This window comes from Cygnus atratus, chromosome 4, assembly GCF_013377495.2.
Source record: "Cygnus atratus isolate AKBS03 ecotype Queensland, Australia chromosome 4, CAtr_DNAZoo_HiC_assembly, whole genome shotgun sequence".
Lineage (NCBI taxonomy): Eukaryota > Metazoa > Chordata > Aves > Anseriformes > Anatidae > Cygnus > Cygnus atratus.
The window spans coordinates 11,988,099-12,012,803 of NC_066365.1; the positions used below are offsets into that span (position 1 = coordinate 11,988,099).

Sequence of the window (24,705 nt, forward strand, 5' to 3'; positions counted from 1 at the left end):
GCCCCCGGGGCGGGGAGAGCGAGTGAGGCACGGCCCCGCTCCCGTCTGCCAGCCCCTGAGGGGAGCGGGGGCGGCCGCCGGCTGAGGGCGGCCTCAAATCCTGTCAGGCTGTGGGGTGCCGCCGGCCCTTCGCCTTGGTACTCCGAACAGTATCAGCGCGGTAACAACGCGACCTGCTGGCCTCACAAACATGGCATGCCCTAAACCCGAGAGATAAAAAGCTTCCCCAGAAGTTTCTTCACAGGATTACCGAATGGTTGAGGTTAGAAGGAACCTCTGGGCGTCACCTAGCCCAACCTCCCTGCTCAAGCAGGCTCACCTCTATCAGGTTGCCCAGGACCACATCCAGGTGGCTTTTGAAGATCTCCACAGCTTCTCTGGGCAAGGTGTTGCAGTGCACCGTCACCCCCACGTCGCAGAAATCCTTCCTGCTGTTCAGACAGAACCTCCTGTGTTCCAGTTCGTGCCCACCGGCTTTTGTCCTGGCACCAGGCACCACTGAAAAGAGCCTCGCTCTGTCCTCTTTGCGCCCTCCCTTTGGGTATTTATGGTGACAAGATCCCCCCAGAGCCTCCTTTTCTCCAGGCTGAACAGCCCCAGCCCCTTCAGCCTTTCCCCACAGAAGACGTGCTCCAGTCCCTTCATCACCTTTGTGGCCCTACACCAGACTCTTTCCAGCAACCCCATATCTGTCCTGTACTGTGGGGCCCAAACTGGACTAAGCACCCCAGGTGCAGCCTCACCAATGCTCAGCAGTGGATACATCACCTCTCTTGACCTGCTGGCAACAGATTGCCTAATGCAGCCCAGCTTTACCATTAGCCACTTTAGTGGCACATTGCTGACTTAATGCCTTGTTTGAGTGGGCAATAGTACACAGATATTAAACCAAACAAGGGACTCCATGCTCATAGATTCATTGAAACAGGGCAGGTTGTCAGCTCAACTCCAAATCTCTTGATGATTTCATGAGTTATTTGCTAGCAATGCTTCTAAAAGCTCTGGCTCAATTCAGGAACAGGGATGTGGTGAAGAAACCCAGCAGCCCTGATGCAATGCCTGAACCTGCAGCCTGGTGCAGACAGGAGAAACTCACAAGGAGATCCAACCAGAACAGAAGCTAGGCATCAGTCTGACGGGGACTGATGTTGGCCAGACCCTGTGCATATGGCCACCCCATAAGAGCCAACAATCCTGACAGCTACAAAAGGCTTGTCCAAACACTAGTTCACTGTCAGCTATAAAGGGGAGTCCCAGAATCCTAGGGAGGGCATGTTGGCTGGCATCCCTCATCCACTCTGATCCTGGCCAGACCCTATGGGCACACAAATCTTGGTGATTACAAGAGCACGTGTGTGAGTGGAAACAACTGAAACCTGCAAAAGAATGTGAAAGAGAGTAAAATGCGCTTATCAGCCTACGGCTCTAAGGAAAGCCACCCAGATAGAAAGCCCACCCAAAAGGTTTTGCTGCATTAGCCACCAGCAGAAGTAACAAGCATCGTTTCCTGGTAGCATCAGCCAGACCCCACCTCCAGGCAGGCCTGGGCACATTTACTGAGGAAGCCAAAAAACGTTTCTGAGCGTTTGCAGTCAAACCTACTGCCAGAAGCCTGCAGGAGAGCGTAACAAAGGCTCCTGGGGGCTTGGCAGTGACACACATGCTCCAAAGTCCTTTTGAGATCCCTACTTTTTTTTTTCTTTTGGTTTTTAAAGACACTGTTTGTCTTGACCAACTATTATGTGCTTTCTGTACAACAAGGAAGAGAAGATATCCCTATTGCTCTGGTGCTTGCAACCAGCAAAGCAGGTTTGAAAGCCAGTGTTGGTGGCAGGGTGCAGGGACAACGGGACTCCACCTGGCCCCATGCCCTGGCTGCACAGGGAGCATCTCACATCAATACAGAGCTGCTCCCAGCACCACTCGCATACCCAGCGGGGATTACTGGGCACCTAGGGGTGTGGGCCCAGGGCCCCACCACAGGGATCACGCAGATTCCTGTTGGCACTGCTGGCTTACCCAGTCATGCATTGTCTGGGGCATGGCTGCAGGAGAGGCACGGGAAATGTGAGCTCCTTCTGCAACGCAGTACCTCCATGCCTGATGCTGCACACATACATGCTTGCTCTCCTCTAGATATCCCAAATCAAGCTGCCTACCCCACCAGGCACTAGGGCTCCTAATGCTTCTCATGGCTTATTCCAGCCAAGAAGCCACCTCACCTTCTATAGCCCCCAAACCTCCCTGCAGTCAGCCAGTGCTGTCAGCTCTGCCACAGAAGGGAAGGATGCTTAAGGTTCTTTATTCACCACAGGGACCACAGACAATTCTGGACAGGAGTTTACAACAAACGGTTTTATGCTTCCCTCTCATTAGGCTGCAACCCTAAGACAATAATGAGAATAGCAGCTAGCTGACAGCTCCTTACTCCCTGTAAAGCCCACTCTAGCACTGATGAGTAGCTCCCTTCCACATTAAAAAATAAAAGCAAAACTACAATTAATCCCAGACCCTTCCAGAGCCAGGGCCCAACGAGGCACCGGAAGAGAAGAAAACAAATCAAACAGCTGACCTCTCCTTGCGATTTAGATCACTTTTATTTTCAGTCATTTTGGTGAGGATGTGTGGGCATGTGGGTGTGGTGCATGTACGTCTGGGCATGCATGTGTCTGTGTGCAGAGTCCTGCCCAGTTATATAAATCATATGAATACCTGCAATTATAGTTCATGAACTGAGCCATGAAGCATGTGATGAGTGCTACACTGAGGCCTGTTCGCTCGCCTCTTCTTGTGCTTATTGCAGTGCAGCATCTCCATCTCCCCCCCATTGCCCTTCCAAGGATGGCAGCCCAAGATCCCAACCAAAGGCTGCTGGGGGAGGCGAGCTGAGCTCCAGGATTCCCTCACCTCACTTAGTGTGTCCAGAACATCATCAGTTCCCTTTAACAAAGCCAATTCTGTCCCTTTGCGGCGAGGGACCCCTACTACTCTGACAAACTTTAACCAGGTCAGAGGAACAAAGGGACGGGAACAGGACAGGGACCCCGTGTAGTGTCCAGTGCTACAGCACAGCTAAATGCTTCTCAGGATGCTGCAAGGGAGATGGCGTGTTTCCATAGCCCCCGGTCTCTTCAGTTTGATTTTAGAGACTGCAAGGTAGGTTAAATCCTGATTTGGTCTCTATTTCTGTTTTGCTTTAAAGCTGAATCCCCCAAAGTCAGAGCAGAGACAGAATGCAGAAAGGAAATTAGTCAAACCCGTCCTAGCCTTCTGGCAGGTTGGAACCAATCTTATGTCTACAACCTTTTTGCCTTTAGCACAGTTAAAGCAGAGGTAAGCCACCATCCAGGATCTTCTGCTGTCGTAAGAGGCCTCCAAGTACTCCTGCAAGCCCTAAGAAGAGCTAGATATGCAGCATCACCCTTTGGGCTCTACCTCAACGTATGTGTGCTGCTTAGGGACATGCAATTTCTCCTGTGTTACACAGACCCAGCAGAAGGCAAAGCTGCTGTTGTGGGAGTTTCACTTGGACGGATGCAGGTTTGAATCCCACATCTTGCTTCAAAAGTGTAACACGAGGCACTCCGGGACACGCTCCAGCTGCTGAAAGTCGTACAGCTCTGCTTCCAAACCTGTATGTACCAGTTTCAGTAGGAAATCAACTGGTCGGCAAGCAAGAGATCTGCAAACCAATGAGCAAAACCAGCAAGCAGTCCTCTCAAGTCAAGTGAGCATCTAGTACCAGGAGATTCCCCTCCTATTCCAAAGGGGTCAAAAGTCACTGTCAGCTCCACAGAGAGACAACTGATACCCCAAGTCCTTCCTACCCTCTTCATAATAAACTTTCAGTAAAGGCTGCAGGGTGCTCCACAACGGCCTTAGCCATTTCTAACAGTTCAGTATCTCTCCGAGCAGGGACAAGAACAGAGTAGGAATAGGTGCTCTGAACTGCGTGTCTCTGCTCTTAGGGCAGCACCTTTAAGCCCTCTTTCCTTGTGGTTTGACTAATGAAAAATGACAGATCCTTCAAACATACAGGGCACTCATCCCTGGGGCTCAGGGATGTTACGTGGGGTCTAGGAGAGAGGAGCTCAGCAAAGGGACACTGTGTGCAAAGGATCCCAGGACGCATCCTTAAAAGAGAGCAAACAGCAAAACCCAAAGGGCTAGCAGCCACTTGGCACGGTTCTCCTGCACAGATCTCTTACCTGACAGTTGCAAATGGGAGACATTTTTGAGCTGCATAGAAAATTAAATGGCTTTTGCATATTTAAAAAAATACAAACGAAAACACGGTCACACCAGTTACTGAACAGTGGGCGGATGAGCGATCACGATTTCACATTAAATAGACCCTACTAGACTGATCTCCATACTGCCGTACTCCCGGCGTCATGGCTTCAGCGCACAGCAGACCGAGTGCCTGCAAAGGCCAGGTAGTGCTGTGCTCCTGCTGAGGTGGCACTGCCCCAGCAGGAGGGCCGCAGTCCCAAGGAGTAGGCGCTACGACATCTGCTCTGTCCTCTTGCTCCTTCGACACTCGTGCACCCCGCACCAGATGGGTGCACTGGGAAACGGGCCTCCGGCTGGAAAAGGATTCCAGGTGGTGATTTCTTTGCAACGTGGATTCCATGCAACAGCACAGCAACAAATTACTATTTTCTTCCTACGGAGGACAGAAAGAGAGGTGAGTAGCGGCAAAGAGCAGAAGACGACCTCCCAGCACGGGAAGCGACAGCACAGAATGCTCTAACTGTACGGGGCTCTCCGTGTTTCACTGGCAGCAAAACAGGACCAGAGAGTTTCCTAGCATTATTCTGAGCACCGTTTGGAGAGATTTCACTCGTCTCCCATGCCATCTGGCCACCACAGGCAATTCCTAGAGGGTTCAGCTACGGCAATCAACCCATGCTTCTTGCTGACACAAAGGGTCGAGTGCCCGTTGCCAGACGTGGCAGGTCAACACATCAAACCCGAGCCCAGGCTCTCTCCCTAGCTGGAACAATACCCAGAAAAGACACTAAGGTGACTGAGCTGCACACTTTTATTTGGCAGCTTTCCACCCTGAAGTTAGGAACAATGGCTTTCTTTTTTTTTTTTTTTACCACCTGGCTCCTGCAGTCTCCCACTAGAACAGATTCTGCCCTGCATTTCCCCATGTTAACTCCCTGCCCAAGGGGCTATTTGCAGCCTTGCACGCAATGCCAATATTTTAAGGACCAGAAGCCAGGGAAACGTCACCTGTGCAAGAGCAGCAGATCCCAAGGGGCTACCTGTCAGTGTCCCGCACTACTGCCAGGGACTGCCTGACGATCAGAATCAACCACCCTAGGTGTGGGAGAAAAGGCCTCTGGCCCCATACCTCCCGTCACAACCCCAAGGGTGAAGAGTTGCACACTAACACAAGCATTTGTAGTTCCTCGTCTCTCAGACCTCCTCCAGCGTTTTACAGAGGGATTCTGTCTCTGGAAATGCCTGCAGGCAGCAGGACACACGCTGCGTCACTAGATCTCTGCACAAAGATGCCTGGGTGGCCTGGCTAGAAGGAGGACCTAGATCTAGGTTTCTGCTGCTCTAGCGGCCACAACGCACGGGAAGCGCCACGACTGCAACTCCAGAGCATCCAGCCACTGCAGGGCATGAACTTGAACTGCTGGGAGCTAGCGATCAGCGAAAAATGGCAGGTGACAGGAGCACGCTGCCTGCTCTTCCATCCCTGCGTCACACAGCACATCCTTACCACACCGTGGCACGGCATTTGTGAACACACACGGCAGGAAACATTTCCCAGGTTGCTTCTCCTCCCGCTCTCTGTAGGCCACTGCCCGAGCGTGCCATGTGGACGCAGCCAAGTGTTTTGCACTGAAGCAATTTTAAAGGCTTCGCCAAACCAACCCCCTCCCCCACAAAGCCTTGGCCAACTGCCACGGAACTCACTTGTCCAGGAACAAATCCAGGGAATCCTGCTACAGCTCATTTCAAGAGCCTTTCCTCCAAGCAGGTCTGAATTAAATGGTATCAAGAACATTTTTTACATTCATCATGAGATCCAAATGGGTTTTCAACACACAATCAGTGGGTCCACAGAATCCTATCCCCAGTGCTTTCCCTTGGGCCGGTGGCCCTGCCATCTGCAGCAATCCTTTTGCTTCATGTCTCATTGCCGTCCCCAACTTCCAGGTGATTGTGTCCGCTCCAGCCACGAGGTCCCCAGCAGGGAGCTGCCCCAGCCCCGCAGCATCTCGGAGTCCAAAGTCCCATTGTTCCCCATCGGCATGCAACTCCACAACCGGAAAGATGGGAACACTGTAGAGCATCAGCCACGTTCTTCCCAGTGGAAAACCTTTGGCACCAGTACTGATGATTTATCTAGCGAAGTAAAGGACAGAGAAAGAGTAATGAGGCAAGCGCAGCAGGGTTCATAATGCTTGTGACGAATAACTCCAGACACACAACTTTTTTTAGGCTTCTAAATACGGAGGGTGAGATCTTTAAAAGTAAGACGGGCCTTTTTGAGAACACGAGTTTCCTTGCCAGCAAACTGCGAAACTGGGACACAGCCGTTAGACACTGGGGAGGTCAGGACGGAGGACAAGCCACAGACATGACGCTGACACGAGACTGAAACACTGCAACCTGGGGTCAGAAACATGCTGTGTCAAGCACACACACAGGAGGACCAGAAGCATAAGCGATTGTGGCCTGTGGCTTGGAAGCTGCCAGTCAAGGCAGTGACCTTCTCTCCTGACCCAAGTGGGCACTTCAGGGTCGCTGTAAGACAGAATTCAACAATCATTCCGCACCCAAGCTGCTCACAAGCACGACGAGCTTATTTTGGGGTGGGAGGGTACTGAGCAGAGAGAACAGCATCCAAAGCTACTTTCAGATACTAAAGTGAAAGTAACAGGCATCCACGTGCAGCACAGCAGCAGCAAGGTGTTCAGCTTGTTTCTTTAAGCTACCTGCCAAATTCCCTTGCGCCACTCCAAGGAGAGCAGGACTTAGCTGCAAGTCTGTTTTGCAAGAAAACCTTTGCATCAACAAGCCAGAGTACTGCCCAACTTATGAGTGTTGCTCCACATCTGTTCCCACCACAACACAGGTCTGTTTTCTGCTCTGTGAGGTGAAGGACATACCGGCTTTTTGGTACACAGGGGGACGGGGCCTCTGTCCAGAGGAACATCACAACGTTCTGAGACTGAGCCAAGAGCAGTGCTTGTTCAACAGGCAGTCTTGTTCAACAAGGACAAGTGCCTAGCCCTACATCTAGGACAGGACAACCCCGCAGACCACCACGGGCTTAGGGCCGACTGGCTAGGGACCTAGTGGAGAACATGTTGAAGCTAGCAGTGCATCTTTGTGGTGGTGAAGGCCAACCTGAATTAAAGACAACTCAGACTGGACATAAGTAAAAAAGCTCTTACCAAGGAGAACAGTTTAACTTTAGAGCCCAGAGAGGCGGTGGCACTTCCATCCTTGGCAATCATCAACCCTCACCTACGCAAGGTCCCAAGCAACTTGACCCAGCTGTGGGGTGGCCGTGCGTGGAGCGGGGACTGGATAGAGACCTCCAAATATTCCTTCCTACTTGTCCATGGCTGTTATTACCTCCTTATCTGTCCTGCCCACCGTGCATGTCTTGCATCTGCCACAGCACAGCTCAGGGAACACCTCAGCCCACTTTACTTTGACTGTGACCCTTTAAGCAAGCTGTCTACATCCACAAATAATTAAAACTGTCCCTGGGCTGTGGAGCTGTTACCGGAGCTGTTACCCTCCAAATAAACCCTTAGTGAGGACGTGTTTTAGGCTTTCCAGAGTGTACTGACAGGGGAATGGGGGTCTGCTTTCAAGGCTCACTTGGAACAAGGGCTGATCACAGTAGGAGTGGGGGGGTAAACCAAGGCAACATTAACTCGCTCGCTGCCGTTCTTGGGACAGATGATCTCCGTCAATCCCTCTGGTCTTGGCTGACTCAGCAGTTCTCCTGTGAACAAACGAAGAGAATGAAAACATTTAAGGACTGGCAAGGCAGTGTTTGCCAGACGTCCTTTCTGCATGCCCTTCCCCTTCTCCCCACCAAATAAACGTCCGCGATCAATGCAAGTGAGCGCCGTATGAGGGTTAAGTGGTCCTGTAACCCAAGCAGGTCTCATCCACGTAACCGTGGGGAACATCCTGGTGATTACGGCCTGGAGACATGCTGCTCCACAAAAAAGTAACATCTGCCACCCTTCCTGTCTTTGCTTTGAATCGCCTCACACAGACTTGAGAGCTCCTCGGGGATTCACGGCATCTAGACGGAGCCTAATGAGGTGGTGGTTTTTAGCAGTGGGTGTTTTAATTAGGCTTTAGGCAGATGGGATCCAGAAGCCTACCTTCAAGCTGCGTGCAAGAGAAGACACTGACCTGTAGCATCAGCAGGACAACTGGCAGGCAGATAAATCTACAGATACAAGTCTCATTGTTCAGGTCTGCGTACTACAGCCATCCACACCCACGAGGCTACCTAAAAACCAGCTGTCCTCCAGTTCGAGCAGAAGGTTGCTGCACAGACCCTGCCGCGACCACCTTTGGTACACGCCAGAAAGCACTGGCAGGTGTTATTTTTGCAACACTTTCAATGCTCTTCCTTTAAGGAAGTCTAGGGAGGACCTCAAACCAGCCACAGACAAGCATGCCTGACCTTCTAAAAACCCTCACGTTATCTCTTGTTTTAGCCCCAACCAGCCCTAACCATCGTGGCTGTGTAGCTGCTGACTCCAGCACTGCAATTTCTGAGCTGTCCCTCTTGGAGCTACCTAGGAGCTGGAGAGATCCTGCCGTCCTGCTACAGCTGAGCAGCCGCAGCGTGTATCCTTCAGCTGCCAGAACAGTGTCTAAAAGCAGGTAAAAATATACAAGAGGATTCCCCTCTCCTCGGGCACACTTGTGACAGCTGCTGTGGGATTGCTGTTATTTCCTGTCGGGGCTCGGGGCCACCCTGCACTCTGCTGAGCGTGCAAACCCCAGCTCCCTGCCATCACCTGTAACGTTATCCCAGCTCTGAGAGTCCGTAGCAGCGGGGGGGCCCTCACAGCACACGGTCTTCCTCTGCCAACCGAGCTGCGTTGGCTGTTATTCGAGTGCCGAGTTGGCAGCTCCCCGCTGCTGGCACCCTTACAGCACGTAGCCCAGGTCGAGATGTGGGTCAGCGCAGTGAGACGGGAAAGCCAGGTGCTGAGATGTACCCAGCTCCAAGAAATGCTCACATTTCCTTCCCACTTCTCGTCTGAACCGTAAGCAGGCTGCAGTCATAAGCCCACACAGGACTGTCTACACCCTTCAGCTGAGCGGCTACCACGAGCTGTCCCCACTACGGATGAAGCAGACCTGAACCTCCTTGCTTTTCAGAAAGCAGCACTTGGTATTGTCAAAGCAGAGAGGAGGGTTTGGCAGGAAACAAACACACGCACAGCTCCTCTTAAGAGAGGAGCCGCCCGGGAGGCTGACAGTTCTGGCTTACCCCCACGGTCTGCAGCCTGAATTCCCACTTGGTGTGCCTGCCTACCCTCATCTCACACCCACGCTCAAACCTGAAGCGGGAGAGCAGGTTTTAAGCCACCCAGACACGTCTCCCGCAACAGAAGAATCGTGACAGTATTTGCAATTCAAAATTAAATCTGCACGGCAGCGTCCTCAATTATGTGAGCTGTCATGCACCGTGAGCAGCGCTGGGTCCCGCCGAGCGCGGAAAGCACAGGGCTCCGTGTCCCAGTCACTGCCGGGCGTCCAACCCCAGGCTGATATCCCACACGCTGTATTACTGACATTACTAAAAACACGGGCTCCGAAAGGTGAGTCATGAAATCAGGCACCATTACATGCTTTAAAGGCAGGGCTAATACCCATTAGAGCTTATGCCAGACGAGTGAAGTGAGACTGGTCTGGCTGCTTGAGCCTTCGCTCCCTTTTCCATCTCCCCATTTCAGGGATCCTTAGAGGGAGATTTCTCAAGCAGAAGAGATTACTTCAGGGTCAAACAGGTGCCTGATTTGCGGGCGAGCCCTTCCCCTCAGCTTTTCACTTAACTGTCCTTTCCTTCATGGCTTCAATTCCCCCTATAAGTAACAACTGAGGCTGCCGTGAACCTCCGTGTGCTTTGTGCTAACGCAAACTTCACCAGCCCAAGCTGTGAGGCCGAGAAACCCACCAGTGAGAAAATACAGACTCCGCTCCAAGGAGGTGGGTATGCCACGAACGCACAATTCCTTCCCCTTCCAATCCAAGGATTTTCCCTGTCCCACTGCCCACCCCCTACAGCATTCTCGTTCCCTTGTCTCGGCAGATTGTCATCTTTGCTGCGCTAGCTCATCACAAATCAGGCACGGCTATCCGAACTATGCTCCAGATCACTACTAAGCAAAGAGCAGTACAAATCCCACCTCGACAGGTAATCAGCAGAGCTGCAACAAACTAGAACTGAGACTCTGCTTGGATGCAGCTCCCCAGGTCCAGAATCTTTTGGAGTTTTCAGAAATGTTCATTCCTATTCAGAAGTTACTTGAACCGGAGAAGATTAGAAATAGAAGTCTTCAGGGATGCAGCAGGGAGGAAAAGAACAAATTAAAGGAAGTACTGCACTGACACAAAAGAAAAAGCTAAGTCTTCCGCACGTTGTGCTGTTTGCTTGGTTTAACTGTAAGGTTAAGTGTAGCTGGAGCAGTCCGTGACTCCAGGGCTGCAGCACATTTTGTATTTTGATTGCACATTCCTTATAAGCACGTCACTGATTTTACCGGACACCTCAGTTCTGCCTGCCCCCTCTGAAAGGCTGCCCTGCGATAGCACATTAACAAACCACGAAGCTTATTCTCATCTCACCGTGGTCTGTTTCAGTACTAATTTCCACAGAAGACGCTTCTTTGCTGCTTCTCGGTCTGCAGTGGCACATATGGCTCAGAGGAGCTGCATCTGTCCCACGGCCACCCTCCTGGTATTTTGGGACAGAAGGAGGTCTCCACAGCTGGTTGAAACATGCCGGGCAGCAAGGTAAGTGTGAGGCACAAACGTAACTTGCTGTCCACACAGGACACACGGGAGGCACTTCCACTGTCTGTTGTCATACATGCTTTTCTGTGTTCTCGGGCACAGGCACAACTTTTGGTCAGACACACAGTCAGGCCCATTACTCCTCCTGTCCTTGCTTGGCTGGGGTTTGGAGAGGGAAGCCTCCCTCAGAGTCCTTGCCAGCAATCAGGCCACGCATGCCGCAAAGCACACTTCGCTGGCCTTTAGGAAATACCCGTGAAATGCCAGATAGCCCTGACGAATCAGGGGGTTAGGAGGGAAGCTGACAGTAAGAAAAGCGAGTACTTGCAAGAGTGTTCAGTTACCCGGTGCTGGCAGCCAGACGAGCCAGGCTGTAAGACTACTTGGCTGCCTAACAGGCAGACGGGTTTTGCGTACAGGGGAGGAAGATCCCACGAAGGCCATTTGCCTTCTGTTGCACTTTCCACACAGTTCCCAGTGCCACGGACACGCTAAGTGGCACAAGGTTCCCTGTTCACGTGTCAGCCACCTACAGCAAGGGCACAGAGCTGAGGGAGTGCTCCAGCCTGCCAGGCCACATCCTTTCCCCCAGAGCTGCCAGAAGGACACGTTTGCACAGTACCAACCTGACGGTATTTCTCATTTTCATGGTGTCAGTCAGGATCTAGGCTCCACAGGGACAAGCCAGTAATGGATGAGCAGGATCCTGGCCCTCCCTGGCTGCGTGGTGCTGCTCACATCCTTCTTTCTCTCCAGCCTGCTTGGGACCTAGCTATATCAGCCGTGCCTCATGACAGGGGCACGAAACAGGCAAAACCAAGCTGTTCCTATATCCTGCCCTGCCTCGGCACTGTCCACCTCACTCCACTGCACGCCACAGAACTGGTACAGCCATATATCCACTCAGGGACTGCCTGATAAAAATTGCTGCTCTCTATTGGTATGAATTTTTAACATGTGCCTCAAAGCGCCGTCTACATCTCAGGCACAAAAATATTCCCCAGACAGTCAGAACTCTACGCCGCCCTTCATTTATCGCCAGGGCCCTGAGCAGCCTCATCTACACGTCGAGTTGGCCCTGGGTTGGATGGAGACCTCCAAGAGAAGATTTCATTCTCTTCTCACTTCAGCCACGAACACAACAGGGGTTGAAAGCACAGAGATCACAGAAGGGAGAAGAGCAAAGTCCACAGTATGAACAGAAGGCTCCACGAGCCTCACACTGCAGTCCTGTTTGTAGGAGCTTAAAACAAAACCAAAACCAATCCCAGCACGTGAAGGTGCCCCAGTAGAGATACCACTGTGGGAAAACCACGAGAGAAGAAAGCTCTGTTGTAAGCTCCGGCCACAACAGCTGGCTGGTGAGCAGAGCCACCCGTCAGGTGAAGCACACGCTCAGGAACAGTCAGCCTGGGATTAAATGTATTTAAAGGAAGAAAGGGAGGGCTGGAAAACAAAAAGCAAAGCTTGCTCTGCAAACACAGAGTAGGACAGCAGGCCTGTCACAAAGCAAAGGAGCAACACACAAAGACATCCCCCAGCCCAGAGAAAAGGGAATGGGGAACAAGGAAGAAGGTCAAGCTTTAAAAAAATGTGCAACCATGGGCCTCTCAGCCAAAACTCTATCTCTAGACTTCACAGCTCTGGCTATGGACACATACACAGCTCACCTTGAACATTTACTGCAGCTGGCTGTGCAGGAAGGTACCTGATCAAGGCTCCTAATTCACCACCTCCGATTTTAGCCATTCAGAAAAGACAAGAGGTCAACAGACACCAGCTAGAGAGTTGGAGGCTTAAGAGGGGTAAATACCTTCCTCCTTCCCCAGCTAGTGACCGTCAGCCAGTGCTTAGCCCCCCGCTGCCACAGCAGCAGAGGATGCTGACACAACCCAGTGGTTGCAAAAGCTCTGGGGAAGCCTTTGGCACTGGACCGAGCGTCCCTTGGGTGGAGAGCTTGGGTGGAATGCGTTTCAGATGCTTCACTCAGCAGGTAAATGAAAGTCATTATTCAAAATGCCAGTTTGCATCTCATTTACATCGCAGTAGCTTCCCTGACATGAGTTATGTGAACTCATCCCCTGCTAATGCTTCCAAGCAAAGCATTCCCAAGCAAAGCGCAAAGTTTCCAAGTACAAAACTTAGAAAATATGTTTGTCCCAAAACATCATTTAGTAATCTTTTTCTCAGGCCCACAGAAATTAATTATAGTTAGAGCTGAAATTTAATAAAAAAATAAAACAAAAAAGAGTTCCAAACCCAGACTATTCAGTACTTCTTATCGCCATACTCTCAAACCAGAACGGAGACAGCAGCAGTAAATCATCAAAATAACTCCATCAAAATAGCCATCAGGGACAGGCAGGAAGGCATGAGCCCTTCCATCTCCTTCTGACAGTACGAAACAAGCAGCTCAGAGAAATGAAGGCTGGCTGGCACCTACCTGAGTCCTGAGTCCACACGGGTAGCTGAGCTACCCGTCAGGCACAAGAAATCTCTCTGCTCTTTCTGCATCTCACGGAACACTGCACGCAGACAGCACTTCTGCAAAGTCCCATTGTCGTCTCAGTAACAGATGGGCCGTGAGGAGAGGAGGCTGTGATTTTCGTTGTGAACATGACGTTTCTCTGCTCTGTCCCACCAATCTGTTTCAAACAGTATTTCAGCACGAGTAGCCTTCCTCGCCCAGCTTCATCCTCACCTGTCCTGTCAGGCACTCAATCCTTGCATTTGGACGCCTACCTGGGCAGCCTGCTCTAGGGAACCTGCTTTGGCAGAGGGGTTGGGCCCGATGATCTTTCGAGGTCCCTTCCAACCCCTACAATTCCGTGATTTCCCAGTGCAGTGGGGCCGGTGGTAGCCGCTAGGAAGTGGCCAGAGGTGACAAGTAAACAGGACAGCACCAAAAGCTCAGGAAAACAAGAGCAGGCACTGGGGAAAAGCTGAAACAGAAAATAAGGAATCCGCCGAATTTTGCTGCCCTTCTAATATCTGCCCTAAAAAGCATCTTGCAATCAGCAGGCTGCAACACAGCATTTTCAGATGACTGCAATATAAAGTCATGAAAAATTGATTTGCCTCATTAACATTTTAGGACCTTATTAGCTGGAACGAAATTGATTGTCAAGGCATTTTAAGGGCAAGTCACAGCACAATGAGCTCAGCATGAATTATCCTCAGCCCGGAATAGAAAGAGGTCTGTCACTGAGTAACCAAGTCCAGAATCTACCTTTTGGTTATTCTTAATTCCACCCGTCCAACCGTATCTGCCACAAACACTTCCTCGTTCTGCCAAGGCGAGGGACCGGCTGGAGAGCAAGCTGCAGACAGCCCCAGTCTGTCTGCTCTCACCCAGTAACAGCAAGGCTCTGCAGAGCATCCGCCTGGATACCAGACACCTTTTGAAATCAGTAATCCCAAAGCTATTACTCCCTATCACAGAGGAGATGCTGAACTTCCCCTCTCAACCAGACAACTAGCATGCCATAGGTACAACTCAAGGGGAAAAAAGGGGAAGAGGAAGGAGAGAAAAGAGCCTGGAAGAGCTCTCAAAGCCATTGCTACGATAAAAAATAGCTAAGAGGCATGGTTCTCCAAGGTTGGTAGGGAGTTACCAACACCGGTCAGCGTTCTGCTAACTCTGGCTCTCTGTGTTTGGGTCACAAAACGTTAGAAGCTGGCAATGTAAAAAGCCAGCTCCTGGAAGGGACCTGGGTGGTGGGAGGCTTACCAGGCCCAGCTCTGTGAACTGCCAGCAGCTGGTAAGGCAGAAGGAGGTCGCAGTCTGATCATCTGCTAAATTTAGAGGAGAATTAGGTGACGCCGCAGGACATTTTTCCTTGCAATGCTTTGGAAATGGCACTGCACCCAGAAACGGCTGATCGTTTTTCTGCGTGCTCCAACACGAGGACTAGGAAACATCAACTACTGTGAGGTGGACTCAGAGAAAACCAAAGGACGTGGTTCAACACCCACCGAAGCCTGCAGAGCTCCCTGCTGCGTTTTGCTGCAGATTTAGTAATCCGGGGTTACTAAAGAGGGCTCACAAGGAGAACACTTCAGACAAGTTTTCCACTCAGCTGGTTTGCTCCTTCCCCAGAGGTTGCCCACACGTGCCACGGGTGAAGGTAGGATCCTGGCTGTGCAGTTTGTCTCCTGGAACAAGCGTTCAGCAAAGCCCAGCTGCTGAGTGAAACACCTACAGTTTTCCTTGGGGTAGGCTTTTACATGCCACCACAACGTGGTTTTTTCATCATTATTACGATTTTAACGTTTACCTGCCTTTTGCCAGACAAGAGCAAACCAAACACACGTGCAAGACGTGTGTAACTGCGTAGCCCAACAGTTTTTCCTGAGATTAAATAAACTTCCCCCCAATAAAAGTACTTGGCTCCATCAGTTAGCCTTGCCGTAGCGCCGTTCCAAGGCATCAGTCTGTTAGTAAGCTCAATTGGAGGGAGCTGAGTTTTCAAACCTGCGTGGCAAGTATCCTTTTCCAGATCATTTAAGGTGAGATGCATGCACGATATTCCTCTGTAAAGCTACTCTGGCCACTCTAGAGCTTTCCTTGCGTACCGTTCAGCAGGAAAATCACGGAGTCTGCTTAAGCAAAGGAATAAATTCCTTCGGCATCATTGACTGGTCTAAGGAAAAGTCTAATCACCTTAAATCCCTTTCAGGCTCAAATGTTAGACCATATACGTCTTTACTTGTTAATTGCACCAACGCAAACTCATCTTTAGATGAAGGAGGGAAGTCCCACTTTTAATCAATTAACTTGACTTTCTCTTGAAGCCACTCTACTGTGGAATTTGATCTATGGATGTACATCACAACGTTTACTCTAGACTTGTGCTCAGCTTGAACAAAATGCCGTCTTGCTGCTTCTTGTACAAAGTCACCCGATCCCTGCTAGTTATTAACTAATTAGTTATTAACTGTACGCTGACCACAGGTACGACTTAGCTGAGTAGGATCCTGCGGGATCACAGAAGCTTCCCTAATAATGAGGGCATCAGCTCTAACTTGTTTTTCTGCATATATATTTTCTCCTCTACGCCAAAGTTTCTACAGTATGTCCTTAGGTCCAGTGTTTCTTCCTGGTGAGACAGACCATGGTGCAGATTTGACTGTACACTTAAAGCTACGTGGCTGAAATCAGAGCACCAAGACCAGCGGCCAGCTCTCCTTTTGGTCTTACAGGTTAGGGCTGGTGTTGGCTATAAAGTACTGCTGGCGCACGTGGCAATGCCCAAAGTAGCACTCTAAAGACATCAGAGCCTAGATTTCGCTAGGCCAATGGAAGTGGAGAATAGATCTATTCAAAAAAATAAATAAATCTTCCCCATCCATTTGATTCCAAGTATTTCTGTTATTACCAAAACTGCTGTCTTTGAAGTCTCAGCGAGCTGCTGGATTTGCACTGCTCAATGGTCAGGAACAAAGCGCTGTCTGTCCTTTTACTATTAAGAGCTTTACAAAACCTTTTTCTACTTGTCCCCTTTTCCAGAGAGAATGAGAACTGATCATTTACTTTTTTTTTTTCCAGCTAAACCCCAGCATTTCCAATCACTTAACCACCTGAACCCTCTTGCTTCCTAACATTCAAACAGGTGACAACTAACTGTTATGTGTCAAGGCAGTAACTAGCTTTTGCTTAAAAACAGATTTTCCCCATGTGAAATTGCTTATTTATGGACTTTTGCTTATTGCTTTTGCTTATTTATGGACTTAACATTACAGATCGTTTTACTACCTCTTGCTGAAAAGCAACTGCTGAAAGCAATTCTTGGTAGTTTTTATTCTGCCGTTGGAACACCTTCCAAAAAGATAAATCATGCGAGTTCAGAAACACTGGCTTTGCTACTTCACTCCTGCCGCGTTCATTGCCTGCTAAATGCCATCTGGTCTTGGGTTCTCGGTGCCCAAAAATAAACTGCAGCATCCTCCTTTGCTGCTTAAAAAACGTTTCTCCCATGGCAGTCACGTTTGCTACTGAAACAGGAGGGAGCTCTGGGGGCTGTGAAGAACTCATCGACCTCCCAGGGAAGCAACAGCATTGCCAGGAAAACATTTCACACCTCCAGAGACCTCAGAAGAAAGGACAAGCAGGACTGGAAAAGCAGGACACTTGCTCTGAAACGCCGTCCAGTGCTCAAGTTCAGGCTCTAACCAGGCTCGCTCGGAGGGGAGGTGAAGCAGATAGAGCAGCTCAAGATAAGGCCTCTGCAGATAATCAGGCAAACCGCTGGCGCACAGGAGGAAGAGATGACAAGTTTCAGAGGTGCTCAGAAGCCATGTGTTGGCTCAGTCCACTTTCCACAGGGCAATGGCACAGCCACAGCCAAAGAAGTAAGAGCAACCACACACAAACTCACACAAAGCACTGTTATAAGAAAAGCAAAGACCACCCCTCCTTGGATTTTCTCGCAAAAGAGCGTTTAAAGGAGGGACCACTAGCCTGACTAGGTTAGAGGCTTTCTTTCCTTCTACCACCAACGGAAGTTTGTTCCACAGGGGAAAAACGCATAGAAAAAACAGACACAGCAGCTGCTCCTATTTGCACACATGAGGATTTTTCAGGCTCGATGACAGTGGAAACGTGTCCCACATTTCTGGGCTCTGCTACTACCTGTGGCAGCCAGAGGCACCCAGGACCCCTGTCAGTGACCTTGTTGTTCCCCCACATCTCTCAGCCTCCTGCATTTTTCTTAAACACACAAGCCAGGAGGACAGCCCTCCAAGCAAGGCGAAGCTTTATTAAAAATGACTGCTGATTCAAAATGAGTTTCAAATCCTTTTGTAACGATGACCGGATTAACTGCATCTCGCAGCGTTATGCAACTGGGGATAGAGCAGCACCCAGCAAGCAGCACAAAGTGGCATCCCCAGCGGGGCCACAACTCTGCAGCCCCAGCATTCACCTGCAGCACTTGTAGGGACGGGGCTTGCTGCAGGCACCCCACAGGAGCAGAATCACCTGCAAGTCTTGTATGACACAGAATAGAAGAATTTAATTCTTCTTGTATAGAAGAAGGTGTTCTTGTGACCTAGCTTTCAGCCAGAGGTGCTGTTTCAGTGTAATGCTTCAGTCACATACTATCGAAAACGCAGGTAAGGGTGACAAACTTCTGACCTGGACCCTGGCCACGGGCCTGGCAGGGAACACACAACACAGCACTGCGCCATTACCAGCAGCGAGCTGGAGGCTGGGCACGGACCAAATTCCAAGTGCCTCCACCCAAGCATCCAGCCTGCCCCCAGGGGAGGCTCACCTCCCTCCCACCAAGCACACCCAGCCACACTTGCAACTGTTGGCTTCTAAAAGGAAGCACGTTTCAGCACCTGAGAAGTGCAGTGCCAACAACCCACGTCACCTATGCCGAGCAAGACTACGTGTCACCCAAACCACAGCACCATCATGCCCACCTCAGCAAAAAGGTGGATTTTTATTTATTTTTTAAACCAGATCCCAATGCGAATCACTAACTTGAGCACTGTCTCACTTTGTTTGGCAACATTTTCCTAACATCGTGTTCTGCTTCATTGCAGGCACTCCAAAACATGCATATGTGTATGAAATCATGCGCTAGGCTCTCTGTTGCTGTAGATGAAAGATATGGTTTACTTTAAAGAAGCACAAGTAGCAAGTTAAAAATAAGAGGCAAAAAGCTTCGTGGTAGCTTTCTTGTTACAAAAAGAAGAGAAAGCTACTTTTTTCAGCTCCCAAAAGGAAGGTTCCCAAACTTCTCTTTCATCCAGAAAACTCTTTACTTTGACTAAGCCTTTGAGGGACAAAGGCACTGCTTGGGAAAAGGCCCACATAAGGCTCCGTTCCTGACCATTTATTTCAGCATCTCACCCCAGGAGGTTCCAAGCTGACCACAGCAGGCATTTGCCGAGTTGAACTATTTGCCCACACAAGCATCAGTTAAGATCTTCGCCAAATCCAACAACAATCACACCAGGATCTGAAGGACTCCCTCTGGGCACATGCGTGTTCCTCTGGGAAATTAACAGGCTTCTCGCTTACTGAGGTTGGCGTGAAAATGTCACCAGGGCAAGATCACAGGCTTCCCCTTCTCCAGTGCGAGTGAGACTCCCTGCCCCAAGCTCCTTGCAGCACAAATTCCAGTACAAAGACCTGACTGGACCTGTTGGTGAGGTCAAAGCACACACAGGTTTCATGCCCCATGTAGCCCTCTGGCACTGTCACAGAGTTGAGCAAAAGTATCCGGAGATGCCTGAAGTTCCAAAGTGAAGCTCCTATCAGCTCCATTTTCAGTCACATCTGTCCACTGAAAGCTTTAAAAAAAGTATGAAATAAATTCCTGCTCAGCTGAAGTCTGGGATACTGTAGCCAGAAAGTGACAGCATCTCTTACAGAATCATAGAATATCCTGAGTTGGAAGGGACCCACAGGGATCATCGAGTCCAACTCCTGGCACCACACAGGTCTACCCCAAAATTCAGACCTATGACTAAGAGCACAGTCCAGAGGCTTCTTAAATTCTGACAGGCTTGGTGCCGTGACTGTATCCCTGGGGAGCCTGTTCCAGTGCGCGACAGCCCTCTCAGTGAAGAAGCTCTTCCTGATATCCAGCCTGAACCTCCCCTGTCACAGCTTGACACCGTTCCCTCGGGTCCTGTCACTGGTCACTAAAGAGAACAGATCGGCGCCTGCCCCTCCCCTCCCCCTCGTGAGGAAGCTGTAGGCCGCCATGAGGTCTCCCCTCAGCCTCCTCTTTTCCAGGCTGAACAGGCCAAGTGACCTCAGCCACTCCTCGTACGTCTTCCCCTCTAGGCCCTTCACCATCTTAGTAGCCCTAGCCCTACGTTATTAGGCTTTGTGAAAGGAATTTGATTGGAGAGCTTGGAAAAGCTCAAAGGCCATAGTCTCTTCCCAACATCCCAGCCATCTGCCTTCACTCCCATCTCCACACGAAATCAGGCACGGGGTGTTCAGCAACAAGTCAGAAACCAGCTGAAGCAAAGCGGTCAGCTACACGAAAATACCAGTTTCATGTTCCACAGAGCCAGCTTTAAAAGAGAAGGAGCTGGCTTAAAAAAAAAAAAAGAGAGTTTAAAAGCTTGAATTCTTTAATCCTTATAACCTTCATGACACCGAGAGCTCCAGGTGCTCCAGCAGGGCACGATTCCAGCAGTGCATTGTCAAGCCTGGGGTGGCTCAGAGCTGTTCTGTCATGGGGGGAACTGGAAGGACATCTGTGGAGGAAACTGAACTCCCATCGTGCATAGTCACGTCCCTGCCTTGGTGACAGGGAAACGCCATTTTCCCTATGCTGTCCTCCTAGAACGCAAGTGGGGTGGAGGGGGTGCCTTAAAATCCATCACACAGGCACCCACTAAAGCTCCAAGCTGCTGAAAAAAGTTAACTGCTATCGGAGGGAAGGGCTTTTTAGCAGAGCCCCAGAGCAAAGGGCAAGGTGGAGAGATGGGATGTGCGAGAGCTAAGCAGGATGACCACACAGCCCTGCACGGCGCTCGGTACAAGCTCAGCGTGAGCAGACCGCCCTCAGAGGCCCGGCACTGCAGCATATGTGCACCACTTTAGAGAAACCCACCCAAAATAGATTTAAGCTGTTCCGTGGTAAAAATAACGGCGACCAAGAAATGTTGTGTCAGCTGACAAGAAAGGGAAGCTCCTTTGGATAGATTTCCTAAATTTAGCCACTTTGATGGCTAAAAAACTCATTTGGACTTGAGTTTTCCATATCCAGAGTGCACATTGTTATCTTAAATAAGGACGTCAAAATCTCACTCAGACGAAGAAAGAGCCTGTTCAAAGGGAAGATGCAGAGAAACAGGGAGCAAAAAATTCCTCCGGTTACGTAACGTGTCTATCCAGGCCTGGTGCTGGGTGCAGGCTGCCTGCTTTGGAAACCTGCCACCACACCCCCAGCAGTCCTGCTGGAAAAACCCAACTGCACCCAGCCAGAGGGCAAGAAGCACCGCTCAGACGGGAGAGGAAGCACACACACGACCCTCTGTCTCTTCCTCTCTTTGCTGCAGCACAACGTTATCTACAGGAAACTACTCCAGCGGGGATGCCCTGGCAGCCTGTTTGCTCCTCTGTGGGGACGGAGCACGCTGGCTTCCTGAAGATAAGGCCGAGAGGAGGCTTCCCCAGGAAAGCCAACCTGTCCAAAGGGCTTTTTGGGGACTACTTTGAGCCAGCACTGCCCATCCCAGTTTCGCTGCCTGCTCCTGGAGGCTGCTCGGCGATGTGGTGGTGCGGGATGTTGTCACCCATAAAGCTGAACAGCAGGATGGAGGCTTGCTGGCTCGCAGTTCACATTATTCACACCAGCATGCAGTGCTCTTCAAAACCACTTTGGGTCCGCTCCACTGAGTGATGGCTCCACGCAGCTTTTGCTCCAGTTTGGATTTACAATTCCCCATGCCCTTGGGCAACTGCTGGGTGAGTCTGCCGTCTGCAACATACCTTCCACCCTACAGACCTGCCGTGTGTTGAGCAGCTCAGCTGTCCCCTTAAAGTCTCTCCTGCTCCAGCTCCTTTGGGTCCCATCATGACTAAAACTCCCTGCTAGGGAAGGGCATTGCAAAACAGATATATTGGGCATAAATACCCTGAAACATTCCCTATCATAGCCTGCAATAAGTACAGCTGCATCTCACCGTCAGTTGAGGACACAATCCTGAAGCGTGCCACGGTTAGGAATTCGACAGACAGCAAAGGTATTTTTCCCTGCAGTGTAGCAGAGAAGGAGGATGTGGATAGAGGCCAGCGAGTTCTACACACAGCATAAACACACAAGGAGAGCGTGGAGGGTGGAAAGACATCAACATCAGGATGGTCAACAGAAGGTGCCTGCTTTTCAGAGTGGATCACAATTCGCAGCCATTATCCCACGTTTGGGTCCATCACTCCTGCTTGATCGTGGTTTATCTGAGAATTTTCACAGCAACGAAAACACAGCCATTCGGATAAAGGCAACAGGAATGCTTACAGTAAAAGGCTGATGTCAGGCTGACACTCTCGGACAGAGCTCCCTGTTCCCATCCACCACGCTGCGCATTCTGTGTCTGTATATTTCAGCTCTGCACAGTGCTACCTCCTTGCTTTGTAACATCATTATTATTCAGGGAAAACTGCTTGCCGTCCATACCTGACCACTTCATCTCAATAACGGGCCACACTGAGAGGAGGAAGATATTAAATGCTCAGCAACAGGGCTCCACAACACCTCGAGATGCAACAGGATGCTGCACCACGCAACACTCACGGGCCGTTTTGAAGTCCTGCTGTGCCCACTGCACTGCTTCAGAAGCTACAAGACCGAGACGCTCGTTTCTCCTGTTGCAGGAAGCCTACTCGCCACTTGTTGACCATACTAGCTGTGAGGGTATTTGTTTTGGGGGAAGTCTGGGACAAATCAGCCTCTCCAGCAGACCTGCGCTGACACCCTTGCACCGACACACAGGCAACAAAAGCACTGCACACGTCTTTCAATACCAAGACACAATCACTGCGCTCGCTTTCAGCGTTATTCCACCGTGTGGCTTCACACGGCAGAAACAGCAACTAGATAAATGGGAGGCAAATTAGTCAAACATCTCCGTCCCAAGCCAACCTCTGCAGATTTTGGTGCTGTAGAAACCACGCCGGATTCATTTTTCCAGGGAGCTCATCAACAACCCAATCCTCAGGGCAGAATGTGCCCCTTATCGTAGGGCACTGCTCACTCTGTAGTGCTGGACACTGTAGAGGAAAACGTGCAGAGGACATGCCCTGTGAGGAATTTAACACACAGAAATTGTACAGTCGCTACACATGGATCATTCAAGAGAGAAGTCTTGAGCAAAGTGGGCCAGGATCTTGCACTCCATTAGGACAAAACCCTACAATATTGATTTTATCATAAAAACGATTCTTCCTGGGCTATGCAAGCATCACCTCCAAGTCACCAGGCGGGAAAACCAGACAAATAGGGTCAGGGTTTGAGATCCAGCCTTGGTTTGTTCTGAAGGTTACCTGCCTTTACAATTCAGTTGAATCTGATCCTCTGATCTTCATACAGTGCTAGGTCTGACTTCCTCGCGCAAGTGCCTAGCTCATCCCAAAGCTGTTGCCTGGTTCACACAGAACATGCCACGCTGAATGGTCAATTCAAAGAAACCAACGTCACCTTGTGAAGCCTGGAGGTCCTAACCCAGTGTCATGCCCACCCCAAGGAGCCAGGCCCCAGCTGACACTGCTAAATAGGCGCACTCCGTACGCCTTTGGGGGGGGGAGATGGGAGAAACACAGAGCTCTTGAAAACGATCACTGGTAGGAAGATGAAAAGGGGGGGGCAAAACCAAAACCCACACGTGAAATTAGGGTTACGTACTAAACCACAAGCAGCACAAGCAGCTCAGAGCAATGATGAGCTCCATACACAGCCCACAGGCAGGCTGCCCCTAACCACAGCGCTGCGAGATGCCGCTGACCGCTCTGGCAACCCTATCAGCGCGCTCAGCACCACGCCTCAGCCAAGAAAATACCACAAGTACAACACGACTTCAGCCTGCTCGGGCACAGCCAGAAACCCTCAAAGACACTGCAGCTGAACACCTCGAGTGAAATTCAACTACTGCTTCTCCCCGGTTCTCCCAAAGCCAACCAGCCCGGGAGCACATCACGGGTCTTGCATCCGTGAAGAGCTGACCGCATCTGGCGCCAGCCAGCACTGCTCACTCCCACACCCGCCCACATCGGTAAGGCAAGTAAACGTGCCATGGCCAAGGAGAGGTAGGTTACGGGTCCCACTCAGCTTTATCCTGATCACACAAGTGACAATGTCCAATGCCTACGCTGCAGGGAAGACTTGCCCCTCTGATTCAATTGTGCCACGCCACTCCACCGAAGCTGCACCCTTCAGAGAAGCATAACAGCCGAAATAGATGTAGCATCTACTTTGAAAATAAGGCAAAAAGAGACTCCACCCTCAAATGGGGACAAGGAAAGGCTGCCAAATGCTAACATCATGCTCTGTAACAAGGAGGTACTGCTCTACAGTTGTTGGTACAAAAGCCCAGCTGCTTCTAATTTAATTAAAAGAACAATTAGACACCTGACATCAGCCTTTCATTGAGCACCTCAAATTCTGGAGCATCTTCCGAACCCTTCTGAGAAAACCAGTCCCACCTGCTCCCTCCTCACTTTGCACAGGACTTGAGAGCATGACACATCATGCAGGCTCTGCCTTACCATCTCGTGACTCCAGCCCAGCCACCAAGGGAGCTCACGCTTGCTTTTGATCCTGCTGCAAGGATGTCAGGCATGGTTCACTCTGGGTCAACACCCGAAGGGAGGGCGCAAAGAGGACAGAGCGAGGCTCTTTTCAGTGGTGCCCGGTGCCAGGACAAGAGCCGGTGGGCACGAACTGGAACACAGGAGGTTCTGACTGAACAGCAGGAAGGATTTCTGTGACGTGGGGGTGACGGTGCACTGCAACACCTTGCCCAGAGAAGCTGTGGAGATCTTCAAAAGCCACCTGGATGTGGTCCTGGGCAACCTGATAGAGGTGAGCCTGCTTGAGCAGGGAGGTTGGGCTAGGTGACGCCCAGAGGTCCCTTCCAACCTCAACCATTCTGCAACTCTGATGTCCTCTCTGTATTGATAACTTACAACAGGGTCAGCAAGGCAGA

The 24,705-nt window shown here is 50.5% G+C and overlaps 1 protein-coding gene across 1 annotated transcript in view; it reads right to left on the minus strand.

The window, feature by feature from the left end:
* Nucleotides 1–2,580: 2,580 nt before the first annotated feature.
* The window catches only part of MFHAS1 (multifunctional ROCO family signaling regulator 1), a 28,504-nt gene continuing 6,379 nt past the window's right edge, over nucleotides 2,581–24,705 (minus strand). Inside the window, exons 2-4 of the mRNA XM_035542276.2 lie at nucleotides 7,861–7,987; nucleotides 5,938–6,369; nucleotides 2,581–4,666 (exon numbers count right to left, since the gene is read on the minus strand). Coding sequence (XP_035398169.2) covers nucleotides 6,366–6,369; nucleotides 7,861–7,987 — 131 coding nt within the window. The 3' untranslated portion in view covers nucleotides 2,581–4,666; nucleotides 5,938–6,365. The remainder of the gene's footprint in view (nucleotides 4,667–5,937; nucleotides 6,370–7,860; nucleotides 7,988–24,705) is intronic.